We start from the raw sequence: 21,945 nt of genomic DNA on the forward strand, positions 1-21,945 counted from the left end.
CGGGAGGGCGGGCCGGGGGCCGGGCGGGAAGGCGGGCTGCTCCGGCATGGCGGAGGTGGTGGAGTTCCGGGTGCCCGCGGGGAGCGGGCAGACGCTGCTGGTCTGGGGGCTGGAGCCGGAGCCGGGCCTGGAGGTGAGGAGAGGAGAGGCCTCGGGCTGGGCCAGGGGAGCGGGGCCCTGGATCCCCCCCCACCCCGGGCCTGGGGAGTGGGGCCCTGGATCCCCACACCCAGGGCTGAGGAGTGGGGACCGGGACCCCCCCATCTGTACTGATGGCTTCACCTGTGTGCTAACAATATATTTTTAAATCCCCCCCCCCTTTTTTTTTCTTCTTCTTCTTTCTTTTTTAATCATTTTTTTAGTTTCCTTGTCTCCCTGAGGCACAGGGAAACCCCGAGGGGGTGTCGGGCCACCCCAGGGTGATTTCTGCCCCGGTGCCACGGCCGGTTTTGTAGTTTGCACAGCAAAACTACAAAAACGCCAGCGCAAGGTGGAAGAGGGAACAAAACCCCGTTAGTCTTTTGTGGTAACGTTTTGGCAAACGAAGCGGGACGGCAGAGAGCAGGAATCAGTCTGGGATGAGGAGGACTGGGGGGGGCAGAAAAGCCCACGTCTGCCTTCACTCTCCTCCTGATGCAGCGGCTGGATGATAATGGAGGTGAGATGTTGTCAGGGTCAGAGGTCCAGCCAGGTTGAGCTTATTTTTATGGAGAGACCCTCATCTTCAGCCTCACTGCTTATTCCAGGGCTTGTTGCCATTAAACAGTACTAAAAACTTTCCTCGTTTTCTAGGTAATTAGGTCTTGTGAGTAGCCCTCTCTCTGTCACTGTCGCTCCGCCCCTGGAGCACCCATAGATATTTCAAAAGACCCTTTTTTCTCTTGTTTTTCCTCAGCATTCCCTGTTTTCAGCATTTTCCAAATTTGGGCTGCTCTACTCTGCGCGAGCACGCAGAAATGCTGCTGTGGCAGGGCCTGGGTATTACGCCATCATCAAGTTTTATTCAGCTGGAGATGCCAGCAGAGCCCAGCGCATGTGCAATGGGCAAAGGCTGTTTCAGAAATCTCCCTTGAAGGTAAGCAGAATGGCCCCGGGTGTGAAACTCAGCACCATGACCTCCAGCAGCAGGGTAGAATCCCATTAAATACTTGTTGATCTCAGTGATGCTTTCCATGTAGAAAGTTTACTAACTTGTGGCTGGGCACTACCACTGTGGTGACATGCTCCCAGGTAGCATTTAAGCAGTAAAATGGCAGCATCCCTCCTCTGGAATAATTTGCAGGGCCCGTTTCTGTGTAAAAAATACTTAATACATCTCAGAAGCACGCATGCAGTCGGGGAATAGGTTACCTTCAGATGACTCTCCCAGAGCCATCAATGGTGTGTCTGCAGTGGGAACCTTGCGAGCAAAGCCTGGCTAACCAGGGTTCTTCTTTCCTGGACAGGTTTGTGTTTGCACCAAGCAGAAAGGGTTTCAGCAACAAGTCCTTGCTCTCAACAGCAGCAAGTGCCAGGAGCTGGCCAACCACTACCTTGGCTTTAACGGCTGGTCCAGTCGCATCATCACAGTAAGGGACCCTTTATATTCATCCATCATCCTTCCCTTCATCCTCTTCCCACCCAGTATTCTCAGTTAGAGCTGTTGGTGGAATGAGAAGAATTATCCTCAAATCAGCAAATAATAGACAGCTACAAAAGCTGCATTTTGGACCACATATGGGGTATTTTGAAAGCTTAGAGAGAGAAGATTGCTACGGCTGAGGGCATTGGCTGGGCTTCTGTTTCTACAACTGGGGGTGGCTGTGATTAAAGCAGTGCCAGGACTTAACAGTAGTCTTCGTGTGCTGAAAGTGTCCAAGATGACTGAGACTCCCAGAGGATAGGGACTATGAGGTATTTCTAAAATAGGGTCAAAACAGTAAATATGCCGGCTCTGCCTCCACCATGTGCTTCTGCCTTGGAGTCACATGCTGCGCAGAGGAGGTCTGCAGTTTGCAGGCATAGGCCTAAGTGGTCATAACATCCCCTTCCTATTTAATCAAAATTAATTATCTGTGGTCTTCCCAACAGCTGCAGAATGTATCTGGCTTTGATGGTGAGAATGAGGAACTGGGAAAGACATTACAGAAGCGATCTGTGAAATACTTGTGTGCTGTAGAGGTGACGCTGCCCAACCATGGGGTATGTACCAGGGGAGTTGCCCTTGGTGAAGCAGATGTAGAAAATGGTGAAGGTATGTTTTGGGTGCAGCTGGAAGTCTCTCTTAGCAGCTGTCACAGACACTGGTCAGTCTTGCTTTTGCACAGTTTGTGTGTCTGCTAAACTATCTGAATTTAGCTGGAGGCAAGGATCTGTGCAGGGCCTTGTGAGCTGCTGTGCTATGCAGCAAGGGATCCTGAGCACGCCTCTTCCCTCTCTGCTTCACACTGGTATCGCTTTCCTACCCTCTGTTCTCCCTCTTGCCTGCAGCATTATTCATTCCCCATCACAGCCACTTCTGGTGTGAACATGCCATGTGATTGTGTCTGTGGCACAGCTCGGGTGCCAGTGGGGCTCTGCACTGCCCGCTGCCTTGGGCAGGGTCCTGACACAGGCCTGAGGATCGTGTGCTGCTGTGGGTTGGCACACAAAGCCCCTGTGAGGGTGCTGCCATGCTGCCAACAACTCCCGAAACATAAGCAGCTTTCTTATCAGATCCATAAAGCTGTGTTTGGTTACATTTCCTAGTGCAATGCAGCTGGTGTGCTTCATATGCAGAGTGTCATCTTAATAACATGCTGCTTGTTGTGTTCAGATCCTCTTGAGTTTGTCACAGCCACAAGAAGAGTTCAGAAACTTGCAGTCGGGAAAGCTTTGTCTAGTGCCTTTCAGAAGATACTTCTCATAGTCTTGGGTAAGGCCTATTTTTGTATTAATCACTGGGGTGTTTGGCCTAATGGTATTATAACTTTCATGATAATTGATATGAATTCTTTTTCTCTGAACCTTTCTTGGGATTCATTGAGGCTTGGGGGGGTCTCGGGCAAAATTAAACTTGTGTTGCAGTCTGTAATGGTTTAACAGAGTGTTTCCACCCTATGAGCTATGTGAGTGAAAGGAAAATCTGACAGGAGGTCAGATATTTTTTATGATAAATAAGTCACTGAAACTCCAAATTCCAAGAGTTTAAACGCTGGCAGGGAGAGCTTTTTAACACTACCTGTGCATGCTGAATAGGGGCGTGAGGAAGTTCTGCTTCCAGCACGTTCCTGTCCTGGTTCCAAGCCAACCAGGTACCATCAAAGGTCCATGCCCCACTGCTGCGTTCAGTGTTGCTTCTTTGGGGCTACTATCTCCTTTGAGTTTTTAATCATAGAAGCTGGCTCTATGCCTACCCAGGAACTGCTAGATCTGCTTTCTCTGGGTTCCAGGTCTTGTGCTCTCTGAGCTTTTAGGTGACACTAGTTTAGGTAGTACCTGACTACTTTAGTCTTTTATGCTTATGAGGACAGACCCTGATGGGATCAGGTCAGTGGCACTATCCTCATTTTACAGAGAGGGGCCTTTCATCTGCCAGATTCCTCCCTTGGGTTCTTTAAGGTGTTCTTTTGAAAGGTGGGTTTCTGGGTTCAGATATTTTGCAGTGGTTCCTGTTCTCTGGTCCATCACATACACAGAGACTGGTAACTAACATGCTCCATCCTCTCCATAGATTTCTGCTTCCTCAATTTCAGTTTCCACTCCATTTAGTAAGAGCCATGTGGTTTTCTGCAGAGGAGGCAGGCAGGTGGGCCAGAGAAAGCAGCATGCTCATTCAGACCAACCAGCCATTATGAAGCAGAACTGTGCCATTTGGGGTTTAGGATAGGTTTATTGTCATTACACACAGTAGTAACTAACCGTGTCTCTGGCTGTTTATACTGTTTCAGAGAATGGGAAAGTGGTCGTGGAGTACAATTCCTCCCAAGAGAAGCCCACAGACTTCCTAACAGAAGAGGAACTGAAGGGGCTTGTTCAGGTAAAAGCAGTGGATATTTAGCTTTTGCACAGGACCTGTATGTTACATCTAGGGATTGGAGATACAGCTGTTAACTGTTACAGCCTCTGGCATCCTCCTTTTATGCAGCAATTATCTTGACTTAAATCCCAGGAAGTAATTGCATCTTGGAATTGTACAGCACACTAACGTTTTAAAACTCCTACTTTTTTGGCCATCTTTGTGCAGAAATCCATGTATATTTTAGATGGCACAGGAAAGTGAGCAGTTAGGGTATAGGACTGTTACAATGCAGCTTGACAAGTCTCACGCATGACAGTGTCCAGGACTGCTCTTCACAGAACCTGTGAGAGTTAAAATCCCAGTAAAGTCACAGTAGGTTAAATCAAATTATTTTTTTAACAAGTTCTTAAATAAATCAAACTCCCTATCTAGAAATGCACTTCATAAACTTATGCTTACCCAGAGGGAATGATTGTTAAAATCTTTGGTGAAATAAAAGCTTTGGTGAAATCCCTGCAGGTAATTGTAGGACCTGTTAGCATGCACCAAACAAAAATACTCCAGTACAACAGTAAAACTTTAATCATCGTGCTCAGTGAGATGAGTTCTGAATGACAGCCTTTGCACATAGCCAGTCATGAGCAGAAAGATTTTCATCTCACTTAATTTGAAAACACTGGTACTTACCAGGGGAGATCACTGATACGGTGGTCTTTTGAAAGCAAGCATCACTCTCACATGATGCATCAGCACTGTGTTGTGCAGCATCTAACTCCTCCTGCAGTTTGTGTGGAGGAAGTATCTAACAAACTTGTGACACATTATTCCATTTGATGACACTGAGTCACCTAGTGTCCACGGGCAGAACTATCTTCCTTTCTTACTGAAGAGTAGCAGTAAAATAGGAGTATTTTGGTGTGTGAAGTAACTAACATCCATCAGATTTTTTTTATCAGTTGAGAAGATGAAATTTTTGCTGGTTTGTTCTCTCTGTGCATTTTCCTCTGTACAGCCCCTTCTATCTGACCTCTTTTAAACCCACAGAGAGCTGACCTAACATGTAATGACCCTAAGAGAAGTGAGCAGCAAAGTCAAACAGAAAGCCTGCTGCTTCTCAAACCTCTCTTCCCTGAAGAGTCATCCCTTACCTCCCCTGCCATCTCACTTCCCTTGTGATGGTGTGGGGGAGGTTATTCAGCGCTCTCTCTCCGCAAGGCACCTTCCAGCCTGAGAGGAAGAGGAACAGACAGGAATTCGGAAGGGCTTGCTTGAGAGGAGAGCTGCTGGGTGTCCTTCTGGTTCATTGCCTTGTGATATCGGTCAGTCTTTCCAAAACGGAAATGTTCCTGAGTTGGTAAATTCCAGGGAGGCCATCCCTTGTATGTGGTAAAAATATATTGTTTCCAGGTGCAGAGGGATAAAGCTAAAATATGCTGTGGAGAAAGAAGCTTACTCTTGATTTCTTTTCCCAGGTCAATGAATTGTCCTTGGAACAGTTTGACCTCAAAGAAGAAGAAGTTTTGTCTGATCTCAGTTTTGATGATGAGCTCCCTAGCTGGGAGATGCCATCTGATTAGTGCAGCTCTGTCTTCACATAGTTTCCAAAAATTCTGCAGTGTTTGATTAGGAATGAAAGTCTAACACTGTGAAATGACATGTGCATCATAGCCAATGTTTTCTGTTTCTCCAAATACGTAACAGCAAAAGACATGGGCAATAAACCTAGTGTTACTAAAATTAAGCCCAAAAATATATGCTGGTTTTGGAGAGGAAGTATTTTCCTGTCAACTTATTCAGGTCAGCTATATATGGAAGCCAGCTTAGCTACATGATTATTATTTAGACAGCATAACAGATGTGCATAGCACTTATAGAAAAAGAAAAGGAATAGCCCTCCCTACAAGAGTCTACAGTTCAGGTTCGCTCTGATCTGCAGGAGAAAACTTGAGACAGCAGAAGGAGATGTATTACCAGCAGGAGTAGCTGTGGTACTTACACATGTCTGCACAGGCACAGAAAAAAGTATTTCTCTAAGTGAAATTTCTTTTAAAGAAATAAGCTTAAGTCTTCTAATAATGTATTGAGACATATGAGCCACATGTGTTGAGCCCCAACTGTAAGTAGTTGGGATATTATCACTATGTAAAGCAAAGATTCTTTCTAATTTTGAACAAGTTTTTCATTAAATTAAGTAAAATTTTGTAACCCAGTGTGATGAATGAACCTCGGAGGCAGCACAAGCAATGGGAAGGGGCATCAAGCTCCCCAAATCACGAGGGTGGTGGGGAGGCGGGGAATGCTTATTTGATAACAAACCCCTGCTCAGATTTTTTGACCTCTCTTTGGGAAGAAGGGTGATTGAAAACTGGGAGAGCTCAGGGAAGAGCCACAGGAATGGTTTGAGATCGCTCTTGAAACAAGAGAAGTGTGGCCTGTTTAACAGAAAAAAGAGGAAAAGGGTGATTTGCTCTAGAAGACAGCTGATACTGGGTGAGCTTTTTAATGGGAAAGGCGAAGGCGAAACAAAATCTGGTGGCTGGATGCTGAATTTAGAGAAATCCAAGTGGGAAGCAAATTGCAGCATTTCACAAGGGGCAATGCTGAAGGGAGGGACCAGCTCCCCGCGGGATGTGATAAATCCTCTACTGGGGCAAGTTCTCAGGCGGAGACTGTAATTCTATTCTATTCTAGTATATATTCTCTTGATGGCAGAGACGCCCGAAGCCCCAGATCCCACTCCGAGCTGTGAGGCGAGGGGCCGCAGTGGTGAGGCCTGCGCCCGGCCCCAGGCCTGCGGCCACCCCTGCCCCGTTGCCCAGCGACCCCCGGCCGGGCCTGTTCCGCCATGGGCCTGCCCCGGCCTGGCCGCCCGCTTCTCCTCCTGGCGCTGCTGATGGCAGCGGCCCCCAACCCAGGGTGGCCCGGGGGGTCTTGCCCGTTCCCCTGCCGCTGCCGGCGGCGGCTGCTGGACTGCAGCCATGCCGCCCTGGGCGGCGTGCCCTCCGCCGCCCGCCGCTGGGCCCTCTCCATCTTGTGAGTACTGGTGGTGGTCCGCCCCACCGGACCCCCTCCATCTTCCCCTCCTCAGCTTTTTATTCCTGGTAATCCCTCCCAGGACAGGCGGGAGAGGGTCACCGGCAGGAGACATCTTGGTTTCGGGGGCTCGTGCTGCAGCGCCAAGGGGTGAAGCCAGGCTGACCATGCTGCTGCATCTCCAAGCAAACTCCGCTTCCACCTCAGCAGCCAAATTTGCTGGGGAAAGGGTTTTGCTGAGGGGTGACAGCAGCAATCATTTATTTGCAGAGATTTCACTGGCAACTCAATTTCTTCCATTGAAAAGCAAGCATGGAGGGAATACCCGTGGGCTGAGTACTTGTAAGTATCCTCGAGCATTTAAAATGTCAGGAGTTCAGGTATTTTCCATCCTTTCATCTGGTTTTTGAGCCAAGGGTATGATGAGCACGAGCACCCACACAAACCATTTCCATCTGAATTCAAAGCTGAGCGGCTCAGCAAGGAGGGGTGTGAATCCCCAGGGCTTCCTAGGATGGCAAGAAATGCTGTGAGCTGTGTCGCTTCCATCCTACGGGACCATCCCTATGCCCATTTAATGAATGATTGGGCTACAGTTAGCTTCAGCAGGCCAGGAGCAAGTGCCTGCTCCTGTGATGAGTGGTGATGATCCCTGTAGTGACTCAGAGATGTTTTTAGTAAAGCTACTGCAGGATATTTTCCCCTAAAAATTTCATTTCCTCCTGGAGAGCAGCTGGTGTAAGAGTAAATGTCCATTTGTCTCATTCCAGAGTCCTCCAGGACAACGATCTGCGGGCCGTGAAGAGGCGTTCACTGGAGGGTCTGCTCCTGCTGAAGCACCTGTAGGTACCGTCCCCTGCCCGCCACGGTGGGCTACTGCTTCACCCTCCCCTGGGCCACTGCTGCTCAATCCCCTGCCCCCATGCAAGCGTGCTTTAGTACTCCTTGGTTTCAGGCTACAGCCAGAGCAGAGCAGGGTGTCTTGCTGCTGCAACAGTGCCTGGTGGGAGGATTGCCGTAGGGTCATGGTGTAGCTTTCATTTCCCCAAATCCAACCAAGAAGAGGAGGCTGCTGCCTTTTCTCACAGATATTGGATGACTTGTAGTCAACCCCAAGCTAACAGTGACTTCCCATGCCCTGGGAGATTGCCTCTGGCTCTGTTTATCTGAGGACCGACATTTTTGTGGTGAGAACCACCTAGAGCAAGGCAAAACCCATGCATGCCTTGCTTCTGCTAGGGTTTGGGTGAAAAGACCTCCGTTGCGGTGAAGGCAGAGCCCCGTATTTCTGATCACTCTTGGGATAGCCTCTCCAGTGGCTATCCCAGGTGGAAAGAGAGAAGCCTGCACTACCCCTTCCTCTGCTGAAATCCCAGACGGACTGAAGTTGGGAGATCTCTGCTTCAACCTCCAGGTCTGAGCAGGGCTCACCTCAAAGGTAGCACAGGCTTTTTTCTGTAAAAAAATCAATGAGGTTGTTCAGGGCCTTACCCAGCTGAGTCCCTGCTCTTCCTGGAGAAGAAACAAATGTGCATCTATGTCCACACAATGCCATACAAAATCGTAGCAAGTGCTCGGTCTTTAATACTGGAAGGGAGCAGAGTAGCATTACAGTTTTTTCTCCTTGAAGTTCATTTTTTTACATATTTTGGGGTTTCCTGTGTGGTGCAGGCAAAGGAAGTGTGAAACAAGAATGGCAAAATCTTGCCCTGTTCCCTGTCCTCTGCTTGGCTGCTGTCACACTGTCTTATCTTAAAGGCTAAGAGGCAGAAATAAATCCCAACATGGAGCCTCAGAGCTTTAGAGCCCAGAGCCCAGATTACCTGAGCCTCAGGAGACACAGGTACAGTCATTTCTCAACACAAACCTCATGTCAAAGATAAAAATACTATTTGTGTCAAAAAGCTGACAGCAAGGGAAGCCCTGGCTTGGAATTGGCTCCTGAGGGTTATGTTTTGCATCCCGCTCCTCTGTTATTAGAGTAGCTGAAATGAGGACAGAGAGAGGTGTCCCAAAATCCCCTCTGTTGCTCATATTTGTAGATCCTTGCAAGTATCTCAGCTCCATTACTGTTTGAATTTGTAGTGTCATTTATTGAGTGTGATGCTTACGTGCTTGTGTTTTTCCCACAAAAAGGTAGGGTTTATATTTTCTAGTATGCACGTTGGCTTGGAAGGAGCCAAGTCCAGGGTGGTCTTGGCCTTTCTGGAGCTGCTCCTGCAGTAAGCCAGCCCTAGGGCTGCAACTAAGCCTTGTCTCAGTGCTGGGGAATGGTGGAAAACAAGGTAGTGCCAGTGGTGGGGCCTGCTGCCCACACTAGCTTCCCCTCCCTGTGTCTTTTTAGCAGGTACGTGTACCCTACATCATAGAAAAGAACAATCCAAGAACTTAAAAGCAGAAAGCATGTTCTGCAGGATGTGGGTTGCAGGCTAAATGAGTCAGGTTGGGAAGAAACAGGCTTCCAGCCGTGCTCCCGTTCCACAACGCTGAAAACTGAATTCACCAAAGTACTTCTGGGATTGCACATGTAAAGACCTTCCTCCCACTGCCCGGCTGCCTTCCTGGGAGGTCCAGACCCTGCAGGCGAGAGCTGCAGTCACTCCCCAATGCTCTCCCTGAGCACCCTGTCCAGTAGCGAGGCCATCTCCTACAGAAGAAACCTTGTGCATTCAGCTCCTCTAATTTTAGATGCCTGATAATTGCCTAGGATTAAGCTAATTGTTCAGGCTCTCTTTATTTTCCATGGAGAGGAACAGGCATTTCCCATTCCCAAACGATCTTGGGAACCTGTCTGAGGAGTTCACTCCCCCAAAATATTTCTCTCTCGCTGTTTGCTGCAGAACAAGCCCAGGCAGCTAATTCAGGCTGAGACAACAAACCTTTTGATTTATAAATCTAGGCCAGGTGAATCCTGCAGTGGCTGAATGTCTACACACAACTCACAGTAGAGCTGTGCAGGAAAGTGGAGTTTAGGTTACCCCTTCATTGTGCCCTTTCCAGACTTTCATGTTCTTGATTTTGCATCTTTAATAGGGTCCCTTTATCATAACTTTTTCACCAAATGTGGTGTAGGAGGAAGGAATTAAGAGAAAAATAACTATTTTGGTCACACGTGGTTACCAATCCATCCCTGAGCCCTCAAACAAGAGGTGCTATTCAGCCTTTTCTGGCTCACTTCAGCAAGCAAAGCACTGATGGCACCAGGGGAAGGCAGGCTGCATCTCTGCGGCACATCCAGAGGGTCACGTATTGGTGTGGTCCATGCAAATGCATCCTCAGCTGCTAAACTGTGCCTGTGTAAAGAATCTTTTCTGTTAATCAGAGAGGAAAATCAAGCCCTGAAATAATTCTGGTGGGATCAGAGCTAGAAAAAAGTTACTGAGATGAAAGCCACCTCCGGTCAGGAGGGTTATCACAGGTTACACACCACTGCAAGCTAATATCAGATATAAACACCGCGTGAAATCAGAGCCGTGTAACATATATGCTGCCAGTGTCAAAGCAAATGAAAGTATACATGACAGTGCAAATGTAATTAACATTTCGTGTTCTAATTTTAACAGGGATTTATCTTGCAATAAAATCCTGTCGATTGAGGAACATGCTTTTGAGCCGCTTCCTTTTTTGCAGCTTATGTGAGTTATAAAAGTTTCTTTCTAGTGTATTTACTGAAGTCTGTTTGCATTTATAACCCTTTTTGTGCTAGAAAATGTTCGTTATTTTTAGAACAATGACTACATTTCTCCTGCTAAAAGACTAACTGAGCTAAAGAGATCAATGCAGATGGCTGGATGACCCACAACAGGATGAGAGATCATAGCGTGGTTGTCCAAACGCAGCCATAATAGAAGCCATTTCTTGAAGGCTTGCTGTATCCTGGAACAGAAATAGATTAAGCACATGTGCACTTCATTTCCTCTCCTTGACAGGTTTTAAAAAAAAAAAGAGAAAGCGGCAGTTTCCTCCCTATTCTACCTTGGATTTGCATATTTCCTACAAATCAATACTGCTTCACTGCAGCTTCCTGTAGGACAGACCCAATTCATTCCTGTGATCTTCTTTTTCCCCAGAAACCTTGGTGGAAATCTCATCACGGAGATCCGGAATGGCACTTTCCAGGCATGGCATGGGATGCAGTTTTTACAGAAGCTGTAAGTGTAACAAGGTCTAAAGGTAGATCAGAGTGGGACTGCACAGTGACAGTGGGGAAAAGCAGATTTGTTCTCTGTAAAGTACTGAATCCTGCTACAGATCCAGGGTCCACCAGGAGTCTACAGCCTGAAAGCCACTTTCTCCTGGCCTGCTTATCTTCTCCATGGCTTCCCTGACCCAGCATCAGGTTCAAACAGCGGCAGTGGGAGCCCAGGGGGATAGATAAGAAAGAAACACCGCGGGAAGGGAGAAGCAGGAAGAGATGAGGGGTATGGGATGTGACTCAGATTTCTAGCCAGAAATTTCACTTTGCATATTTGCATTTAAAAGTAAAGGTTCTCAAAAAGATCCACAAAAAGCAAACCTTGTTCTTTTGGTGTCTTGAGAAAACATGACTTAACCCATAGTCGGTTCTATTAAGAAGCTCTTCCAGGGATAGGATCACTGTTTCCACCTGGACCTGAAGTAAGTGGGAAGCTAGGGCATTTTGCCCATCAAGGGTTCATATACATAAAGAAAAGGCCACAGTCTCCCTGCTCTCCTGAAAAGTGCAATATTTCTCGTGTGATACACCAAACAAGGTAGCAGAATAAATTATGAATGACAGTTCCATAGGACCAGAGCTTTGCCTGGCTGGATGCAGTACTAGAGTAAAAGTTTATGGACAGTGGAAATGTGAGAAAATATGGAAAGTAAGACTCCAAAATAACATCAAAGTTCTGGTGGAGGGAAGCAAAGAAAAGGTGTGAGCTGAGGAGGAAAGAAAGAGATGTTGTGTTTTCCAGAAGAAGCACTTCTGGGCTTTTGCTCTTTTAGCTGGAGATAATCAGGACCTGATGTATTTTGTGAATCAGCCCATCAGCATCTGTTCCTGCCTCTAGCCTTCATCCCAGGCCCTTCCTCACACACATAGCACTGAGCCAATTTTTTATCTTCAGGCTGAAATTTCCTATGTTTGTTCTCCACTTAAAAGGAAATTCTTTGGGGAGGTTTGAGTAAAAATTGTTCAGCCAAATCCACATCTGCCATCCATAAAAGTCGGCCGGATCCTTACCCACCATAAACCTCTTTACACCACTCACACAGCAGAGAGGAGCCTGGAAAGGGGATTTCAGTGTAATTCTGCATCAGCTCCAGCAGGCACAACTCTCTTTGGGCCTCTCTGATATTCAAAGGGTAGAAATGTGAAGCCTGACAAAGAGAAAAAACTCCTTGATCGCAGAAATACTTTGCAATGATCTAGTGGAAATTCACTTTGATTTAGCTCTGTTTATACAGTTCAGGAACCACTGGGGTTTTGTTACTCTGCAGTAAGTGTTTTAACCATCTCCCATTTCTCCAGTGCCTGCTGCATAGGGCCAGTTGATCTTGGCTTTCCAGACCCGTGGGTCTATGTACGCAAGAGGACATGTGGACAGGCCATTCCCACATGCCCCTACCCACACCTACCCATGCTCCCATCCTTCCCATCACCAATTCACAGCAGTGCGTTGTTTTTTTCAGGATCCTAAGCCATAACCCCCTGTCCGTTATTACTGACACATCGTTCTTCAAGCTGCCTTCAGTCAAATATCTGTAAGTATTAACTCATTTTTACCAGACTAATATAGATCTTTGTCTCAGGTGCCCTGTTGTCAGGGAAGCAGAGATCCAGTAGCAAATCTCACTCTTCTCCCAGCCTTATTCTGCTAGAGGCACAAATAACCCTGGCACCAGCGAGCAAGGCAAAGGCCAAGCAGTACTGGTGTGTCCCCAGCTGCAAAGCAACCAAGGAGCTGGGACACAAACTTTAAAAAATTAGAGGCCATCCAGGTCTGGGGCAGTGAAGTGGCCTGAAGGATCTGGGAATGTCCCCACTCCTGCTTGAGCACTGAGAAGGTGGGATCCAGCAGCTCCCAGTCACTGGGGCACTTGTGCCAGCAGATCGGGGCTCCTGCCCACCCCGCATCCCCAGCCCACTGCCTTGACACAGCTCAGGGCAGGTGATGCTCTGTGTCGATCATAATTCACAGTATCCTATGGCTCCTGCTCACACCTGTGTGACTCCTCAGGGAGGAAGACATCCAGGTTTTTTGCAGAGATCCTTCCTACTCACAGCCCCACTATCCCACAGATACCCTTTGCTTTCTTCTCAGCACATTTTCTCTTTTCACTGATACAAACTTTCCTTCCAAGGTCATAGTGGATTCATCCTCTTGGGTGAGAAGTGTCTCCCTTCAAGGACTGAAGCTGCACTCATGGGAAAGCAGGAGGAGGGTTTTGAACCAGGGAATCCTTTCTGTTTGCATCTGTCTCCCACAAGATCTGCAGGATCCCCTCCTGATTCAGACCCCATGGTTAGGAGCAGGTCAAAGCAGAAAGAAAGACGATAGGGTTTTGAATCATTTCTCTTTGATTAGGCAGAAGTAGATCCCTCTGCGAACACCACCCCAATCATCAGGGACCTGGGCTTGTTCTCAGAGCAGAGTTCTGGTAATGCCACCTGAAAATTTAATGTGGTTTTCAAATCCTTTCAGAGACCTGGGTGCAACACAAGTGACTCAGCAGACATTGCTCATGCTCCTCCTGAGAACAGTCTGCTTGGAAACGCTGTGAGTATGCAGGGACTGGGTCCCAGCTGCCAGCAGATCGTAATTGCTGAAACAAGGCATCTGCTTGGGAAACAAATCCACCGGCCACTAAATCAGAATAACCCCAGTAAGCTTAGGGTTTGCTATTTACTTCTGAGAACCTCCCCAACTCACCTGGCAAGAAACAGAATTTCACCTTTTAGATGACATGTTCCAGGTTTTTCAAAGGGAAATTTTAGATCAAGGTGGGGTGCATTTCTGTATTTTGGGACTAGTTCCATTTACAAAGGTAAAAACAACATTTTGATGCTAATGGAGAATCCTATCTTCTACTTGAAACCTCTCTTAGAAATTAGGAGAACATACTTGTCCATTGGGATTGGGGGTTGGGGGTGAGGAGAAGTTTTCCAGAGCTGTAGAAGAAATTGAAGCAAAACCATGATGTGTTGTCTGTGTGTTACCCGAGTTGGACTCTGAGACATGGATTGAGATGCTGGGTTTTTCTCCAGTAACCTCTTGTCTTTAGCAAACTGCCCAGTGATATGGCCTGCTGCCTCTGCCAGGAGAAACACACCACCAAAACCCCGTGCAGGACCATCAAGTTCCACTGCGAGAACCTATGCACCACCAGTGCTCCCCAGTGCGGTAGGCTTCCCGATGATGTCGATATAAACACCAAATCTGCCTGGTTTCCTCTAGCTTTAGGAGATGCTGTAGCATGGCCCCCTTTTGCGTGGGTTCCCAGGCAGCATTGGCCACCTCGATGGCCAGCCTGGTGGCTCCTAGTCAGTCCCAGGGACACTAAATCAGGGCAGACTTTCTCGAGGAGCTTCATCCATATGAGGCCTTGAAATCAGCCCAAAGGCCAGTGCAGGCAACTCAGGTGAGACCTGGGAGGCCTCGAACTGTGCTCTCTGAGCCACAGGCACAAAAAGTTCCCCTTTGAGCACATGACTTGGAAAAAACAGGGGTTGAAAAGTTACTAGCGATTACACATATCTTCTGTGTCAAATACTATCTTGAGAAGAAATAGCTTGCTGAGCTAAACAAACAACGAGCTTCCAATCCACACAGCACATCTAGCCAAGGAAATCATGCATGCCCAGTACCGTTCCCAAGTGCTGGAAGGCATCGTCTGCTCATAAGCCCCTCAAATTTCCCCTGACAACCTCCTGAGCCTTTCCAGTGCCACCATACCTTGGCTAGTCACAGCTCAGCAGCAAGAAGGGTCCCAGACACAGCACAGACATGGCCACAGGGTCCGGCAATGTTTGCATTGCTCTGGCAAGGTGGCACGCGCTGAGCTGCACCTCAAACCTGCCACCCACACTGGAAGCCCCAAAACCCATAAATGAGAGTGGATGCCCTTAGGCAGGCTCTGCAGAAACCTCCTGTAATGCATGATGTGTTGGACGGGGTCTGGGATATACAGGCTCCAAAAATTGCCTGAGTGACCTTGGAAAACTGCCTGGTCTCTCTGCCACCCTGCTCCCCATGTGTAGGAGAGAGGACAGTAACCCTGATCTCCTTTGCAGGGCATTAGGTGAACACCAAGCATTGTTATTCTCTTGTTAGCCTGTGCAGTGTAAGCAATGCACTGTCCTGGTCAATCTTTGCACAGGGTAAATATCATTCTATTCAAAGCAGAGATGAGCTGGACTTGTGCAAATACATACAGTAAGGTTTACAAGGTCCCCAAGTAACTGATTTTCAAACTGGATGTGGACAAGCAAGCCTCACCTCGTCACAAGTCTAGGGAAAACAGGCTGCTAAGCCATTTAGGGCTAGATACTCAAAGGTATTTGTGTGTCCAATTTCCTATCATTTTAAGAGGAAAAAAAGGCCTAAATACCTTTGTAATCTGTAAATATTCTTGACCATGTCACCCGCCTCTGGCATTAAGCTATCTGCAAAGCAGGATTAGAGATAAGGTTGTGTTTGCAGCCTTGGTGTAGGACTCTTGAAGACTTATCCTAGCTCTGCAGATTCAGCGTGTGCCCTTTGCATGCCAGGGCAAGAGCTCTCCTGGGCTGTTTGCATCGCTCTGGGTCAAACCCCCACGTCTTCCACTTCTTCTAGGCCTGGGTGATGGGAGCTGCATCCATCAGCAGCAAAACAGCTCTCTGTTATTGGGGGCTCACTCTGACTGCAGATTGTTGCAGTCAACAACCCAGAGGCATTTTAAAGTGAAATATCCCAGGTTTTCCTGACCGCAGGGAGAAGGGCTAGTTGGGATAACTGATCAGGGACAAACACCATGTCTTTGGGTATTCTGCTTTCCAGACTCACTCTGAGTTTAAAAGCTTTATGGTGATTTTAGCAACTCAACGCTGGCTTGTATCGAGCTGTGGGAAACTCTCTGACATCAAACCCATTCCCCCGGGGATGTTTCACACCGATCCAAACAGAGCCCTGGGAGACACCAGAAAAGAAACATCTATCTGTTCTGCCCCAGTGACATAATCTGATTGATTCAACAAGACTTGTCCTGTCTAACACATCCACCATTCAGTTCACACGCTCCCTTGTCTTAAAGGCAAGCGCCTGTTGCTCGGGGTAAACCTCTGACCCTGTATTTTGGCAGAAAGCTTCTCATGATGCTGAGTCACTGATCTACTCTCTTGGTGTTTTACAGCTCACACAGATCTTCTGGTAGAGACACAAGGAGAAATAATGGAAGTGGTACAATCCAGAAAACTGAACGCCAACGTGGTGTTGAACCTCAAGCCCAAGGAGCCTTTGCTTGGAGACCATGAAACCGTAACACTTGCGGTTGTCCTGAGCCTGAGCAGCACTAATGGTGATCTCAGTAACCCGAATGATCACATTTCCAGAACAAATTCATATTCCCCTCAGCACCTATCCAGGCACGAACGCAAAACTAGTAAGGAACTGAGGCTGATGCTGCACAGCATTCAGCACATGGGCTGGACCAGTGAAACTGATATAAGGAAACTCTATTTTCTAGCAAAGGCACTAGTGGCTGAGCTCAAGAAGCAGCTGCACAAGGCTAAAAGCATCGTGACTGTGGAAAACGCCATCTCACTCCTGCCGACATCTGCCATGCAGAAGGACGAGGTGCACGAGATCCCAGCAGTGGAGGGAGATTCAACCATGGGCTGGGTGCAAAAGAAGCATGACTTAGGTTTGAACCAGGCAGCATTAAACCCCTGGGAAGCAGCTGGCAGGTTAAACCCTACTAACAGCCCCTCCATCTTCAGACATCACAAAATATCCACACCTCCTTCAAAACATTCCCTTTCACGCTCCCCAGCAGAGGCCCCTCATTTGTCCGGGTCTTTTAAGATTCAAAATTATTCCGATGCTGTGGAAGAGACCAAGAAAACTCGTGGGATGGAGGATGTAGAAGATGCAAAGGAAGCACCATCTCCAAGGCAGGACTATGTTTGGACTTACAAAAAGCACAAGCAGGGGGACAGCCCTCATTTGAATAAAAGTCATCAGCTTTTCTACAAGACATTTGGCAATGTGAGTCCAGAGGAAGAGCCCACACCAACAGAAAGTAAAGCAGAGCAGAGACTAAACACAAACCAGCATTTTTTCTATAACCTGTTGGTTAACAACAGCCCCCCTGCTGCAAGCAGCATGCTAGAGGACACAGCTGAAGAAGAGGGTTCCTCTCTAGATGGGCATTTACCAGCTGTCCCTCAAACTGCAGAAACACACTGGAAGCAACAAAAGGAAGGATCCAGTTTCCTCAATAAACCAGGTAGCTCCAAGAGCCCAGATGGCACATCGGTTCAAGGACACCTGTTTGAAACCAAGGTCAATCATCACCTACGCTTGCTCATCCCAGACGAAGCCCTGCGGATGTTCATCACCCACGTGGCACGAGCCCTGAGGGTAGACTGTAGCCTACCTGAAGTCCAGCTGGCCTGTGCAAAGATGGTCTCAAAGACAGGGCTGCTCATAAAGCTGCTCAGCAAGAGGCAAGATGACCAGGGAGCCTCTGCTCTCGTGGGCCAGTGTCTCCTGGAAAGAAACGTTTCCAATGGCATGGCCCAGGCCAGGGAGGCGGGCAGGAAACCCTCAGGGAAGGTAGGAGAGATACTGGGCGTTGTTGGATGTGCCCTGGACAATGGGGAATGGAAGGAGCAACCCTCTCTCCCCTCCTGATTTTCTCTCCTTTTCTCCAGTGGAAACCAGAGTATACCTCCAGCGACAGGCTCCTATTAGCAATATCAGTGTCTGTCATCATCATGATTAATCTCACAGTGATGTGTCTCGTCGAGGTAAGCCGATAATTCGTTTGACAGATAGCTGTCAGTCAGGCCTTGTAGCTGGAGTGCACCAGGGCAGGGTGGTGCCTCCCCGCACAGTTTATGAGCCCCGGGGTGCCGATGCAAATGTCTGTGGGTAGCACAGATGTTTTTCCAACCTTGGAGCTTGTCATGGCATCCATACAGCTCCACATGGGTTCAAGCCTGCTTGGGGGGGATTGTCCTGGTATCTGTCACAACCTGTCCACAGCTCTGCTTTGCAGCTTTCCTAACAGCTTCCTTGAGCAGGTCTGTGCCTCCCTCCCAACACAGCCTCTCCCATCAGCCCATCCCCAAGTTTTATCCCGCGATCCCTGGGCCTATAGAGTCTCCTCCCAGGCTCTTCTCCTGACCCTGTTCTGCTCTCCTGCCCACACCCATTGCTTTCAGCCATGTAGCAATTCCCTTGCTACCTTCCCTCTTGACAAAATCAAGTCCTTCTGCAAGGTGCGAAACAGCTCCGCGTGGGTCAGTGCTGTGCCCGAGACGGGCAGGGGAGAGAACCCAGCGTGCCCACAGAGTTTCAGCCTCCCTTTGGGGCCCTTCTCCTTGGAAAAGAAAGCTTTTATTTCTTTAAAAGCCTACCTACATGTTTCAGACTGGGGTTAAACAGGAGGGGAGTACCCTGTAAAACACTGCACAGATAAGAAAGGCAGACATAAACATTGCTGAGATTAGGAGAGCTCTGGGAGTTCAGGTCATTCTGGGGGCAGGGAAAAGTGGGGAGTTGGGAAGGGAGGATGGGCTTATTCTAAAAACGTGGCTGCTGGCACAGACTTGCACAAGTATGTAATGGGCTCGGTTGGAGGAAGAACTTGTTGGACTCCCTTTTTTTGCAGAGTGTGACAAGAAAATCCCGATGTTACAAGTCTCTCTCTCTCTCTCTCTCCTTCACCAGGTTTGCTCCCAAAAATCTGCAGCCGCTTCCCAACCTCGAAGCACCAGTAAATCACGCCCGAGATGGTAATTACTCTCTGTGCTGTGCCGCTGCTGTGCCATGAACAGTCTTTACTCTGACCAGCACCTAATCCCTGAGCCCCCCCAGCCACACAGGTGGTGGCTGCCAAAGTCTCACCAGGCTATATTTAAAACACGTAGCTTTTTTAAGAGACCCAGAAAAGGGACCCCAAAGTGTGAGTGATTGGCACGGCTGTAAGCTCACATCTCAACCAGCCACCCAGGCAGCCCTTTTCCACACCAGTGATGCTACACCCTGAATGTGGTGGATGTGTTGGCCCTGGGCTCCCACGTGGTCCCACGTCCCTGCAACCACGCTGCCCGGCCACGAGGAAATACCTCTTTGCTCCGATTTCCAGCAAAAATCTTCTCTGGCATCAGCTCTGCCGTATTTCTCCCTGCCCTGCTCTTCAGAGAGGCTGTTGAAGAGCTTGCTCCTGTCCTCTCCAGATGCCTTTCACATCCAGGCTAAACCGGGACTTATTCCCAGCCACATCAGCCAGCACCATCCCTTCCTTCTGGGCCTCCTCATCAGCCTTAGGGCCACCTGAAATGTCACCCTGAGCAGGTAGAGGCTTCTGCCCTGGCAGGTGCTGGCACCCACCGCAGCCCTCTCTGGCCAAGCCTCCCTGCTTATGGACTGGGAAAGGTGAATTCTGGGGTGATGACGCACAAAAGCCTTTTTTCTCCCCCTTTAGCCCACTAAATCCAGATGTTTTGCAGCACTGTAAATGCCATTTGGCTGAACTCCCCAGCAGGGCAGGGTGCAGGCAACCTTTCTGCCAATAACTGCCATCACCAGCTGCCTTCACTTTTTATCCTTTTCCTTTTTTTTCCAGGTTCTTTCAAAAAATCCTGCCAAGAGGATGGAGCAAGAACAAGTACAACGTTAGAGAGCAGGTAAGGATGGGGAGCACATGCCAGGTCTGCCCCTCTTCCTGCTACCTGCACCACTGGCTGTTTTTTACCTTCTCCAAAACCTTCCCTTCCCTGGCATTTTCCAGGGCTCGCATGTATTGGATCTTGGCAAAACCAAACCGCAGTGGCTTAGAGACCTGTACCGGCCTCTCGATTCCCAGCATAAAAAATCCATGGCTGAGCTGTACGATGAAGAGACCTCAGATGAGGAGGAGATTTTCAACAAGTTCAAGCTAAAGTAAGTGGGATGGTGACGATGCCTGTGCTTATTTTTCAGCTCTTGTTCTGATATAGGAACTGCTGAGGCTTTCCTTGGCTGCCATTTCCTTGGCTGCCATTTCCTTGGATGCTGTTTCCTTGGCTGTTATTTCCTTGGCTATTGTTTTCTTGCTGCTATTTCCTTGCTGTCATTTCAGCTGGATGCCCACAGCACCCCAGAAAAGCTGCAACGGTGGGAAAATGCAATTACCCAGAGACCCGATGCCTCTGCCTTGTAGCTCCGGTGCACCCCAAGACCTGGAGCAACGGTCCCTCTCCACGCTCACGGGTGCCTACATGCTCGGGATACCCCAAATCTCATCCCCGCGGGATGGGAACAAGAGGGCTCCGAGGGACGGGGAGCCCTCGTAGGGCTCCGGCAGCAGCGGGCCAGGCTGGGCGCAGCACTGGGTGCCAAGCGCTGGAGCCGGGCAGCCTCCCTCCGCACATGGGACGCGCTGCCTCCGGGAATCCCCGTGGGGGAACGCGCTGGCTGGGGGTTGCTCTTCTCCACGGGAAGCGGGCGAGGGGCCGCCGAGAGCGTCGGGGTGCCGCTGTGCACCCCAAGGCTTGGATAAAGTTGTCGCGATCGTTCAACGGCGGGCAAGGGCTTCTGAAATTGCCATTAAAACTTGCAGGTTTTTCAACCCAGAGCGTCCTGCGAGCGGACGGAAGCGTGCACGTGCGCGTCGGGGCCCGCGTGTGCGTGTCCACGCGCGTGTTAAGGCACCAACCCCCGCCGAGCTGCCGGCTGGCTGCCCATCACCCGCCTGTGAGGGCGTGTGCTTGCACACGCGTGTGCCGGCCTGCGAGCAGGCGGCTGTAGTACCCGGGGTCTGCCTGCCTGTGCTTGTGTCTGCCCCACGCGTGTGCGTACGTGCGCCCGCTTGCGCGTGTGTCTGTGGGTGTGTGGGTACCTGCCGTGGGCGTGCGTGGGCGTGCTTGTAGGTCTGCTTGGGGGGGGTGCGCGCGGGCACGCGTGGGTGTGCACGCGCGTCTGTCTGCCTGTGCGTCCCTGCGTGCGCCTGACCGCGCGTGCCCGCGTAAGCCCGCCAGCGCGGGGCGTGCCCGCCTCTGCAGCCCCGCCCCTTTGCCTGAGGTGGGCGTGGCCCGTCGCTCCTCGGCCCCGCCTCGCTTGCGCGCCGGCGTCAGGAGGGGGCGGGGCGTGCGCGCTCCCGGCAAGGCCGGCACTTCCGGGTTCCCCGGCCGGAGGCGCGGAGCCGGTGAGTGGGGGAGGGGGCGGGGGGGGGGATGGGGGTGCAGGGTGGCGGGGGTTCGTGGGGTGCAGGGTGATGAGGGGTGCAGACGGGGGGTGCAGGGTGGTGCAAGCAAGGGCTGACCCCCCCATGGCTGCTGACCCCTCCCCAGGCCTCGGCACCACCCCAGCACCCACCCGGGTGCCCCCCCCCAGCCGTGACAGCCCCCCCCCCCACCCAGGGCAGCCCGGCACCATGGCCCACCCATGCCAGACCCCCCACAAGCCACCACAGACCTGTGCCGTGGCTCAGATGCTCCTTTCCGTGGGGTCCCCCTGGGTGGGGGGTGCTGGTGTCTGGTCCTCGATGCGCTCCCTCCAGCGCTGACACCCCAAACCTCTCGGCCTGGCTCATCCCCGTAGACCCCACTCTGGCCGGAGAGGCCGTACCCGTGCAGAGATCCCAGCAGGTGCAGGATCCTTACAGTTTTCTCTGATTTGTCGTGTGTTCTGTTCTCTATAAATGACGTTTTCTCACTTAGAACGAGCCGTTGCGAATGAGCTCTGGGTAGTTCTTGTGTCCAGCAGAAAACGCGGAGTTTA

General features: G+C 49.8%; 2 protein-coding genes and 1 long non-coding RNA gene across 4 annotated transcripts; 2 read left to right on the plus strand and 1 right to left on the minus strand.

The window, feature by feature from the left end:
• The first annotated feature begins 22 nt into the window (after positions 1-22).
• Positions 23-6,184, plus strand: RDM1 (RAD52 motif containing 1). 2 transcript variants are annotated; one of them, XM_069786742.1, is made up of 7 exons: positions 23-133; positions 896-1,075; positions 1,446-1,568; positions 2,071-2,233; positions 2,795-2,893; positions 3,909-3,997; positions 5,195-6,184. In XM_069786742.1, exons 1-7 carry the CDS (start codon positions 47-49, stop codon positions 5,249-5,251), a joined length of 798 nt encoding a protein of 265 aa, XP_069642843.1. In that variant the 5' UTR covers positions 23-46; the 3' UTR covers positions 5,252-6,184. The 2 variants fall into 2 exon arrangements, with proteins under 2 accessions (XP_069642843.1, XP_069642842.1); XM_069786741.1 differs by having other exon boundaries at positions 5,452-6,184.
• On the minus strand, positions 3,872-21,805 carry LOC138686012 (uncharacterized). The gene is made up of 2 exons (XR_011325341.1): positions 21,640-21,805; positions 3,872-4,320 (listed from the first exon to the last, which is right to left on the minus strand). It is a non-coding gene; the product is annotated as an uncharacterized lncRNA (long non-coding RNA).
• On the plus strand, positions 6,825-20,990 carry LOC138685900 (leucine-rich repeat-containing protein 37A2-like). Its single transcript, XM_069786202.1, has 14 exons — positions 6,825-7,012; positions 7,283-7,354; positions 7,783-7,854; positions 10,576-10,647; positions 11,083-11,163; positions 12,668-12,739; positions 13,681-13,755; positions 14,261-14,379; positions 16,370-17,793; positions 17,892-17,987; positions 18,913-18,977; positions 19,811-19,871; positions 19,976-20,127; positions 20,306-20,990. Exons 1-14 carry the CDS (start codon positions 6,825-6,827, stop codon positions 20,517-20,519), a joined length of 2,763 nt encoding a protein of 920 aa, XP_069642303.1. The 3' UTR covers positions 20,520-20,990.
• Positions 21,806-21,945: the final 140 nt, after the last annotated feature.

The sequence above is a fragment of the Haliaeetus albicilla genome, chromosome 7 (genome assembly GCF_947461875.1).
Source record: "Haliaeetus albicilla chromosome 7, bHalAlb1.1, whole genome shotgun sequence".
Taxonomy (NCBI): Eukaryota; Metazoa; Chordata; class Aves; order Accipitriformes; family Accipitridae; genus Haliaeetus; species Haliaeetus albicilla.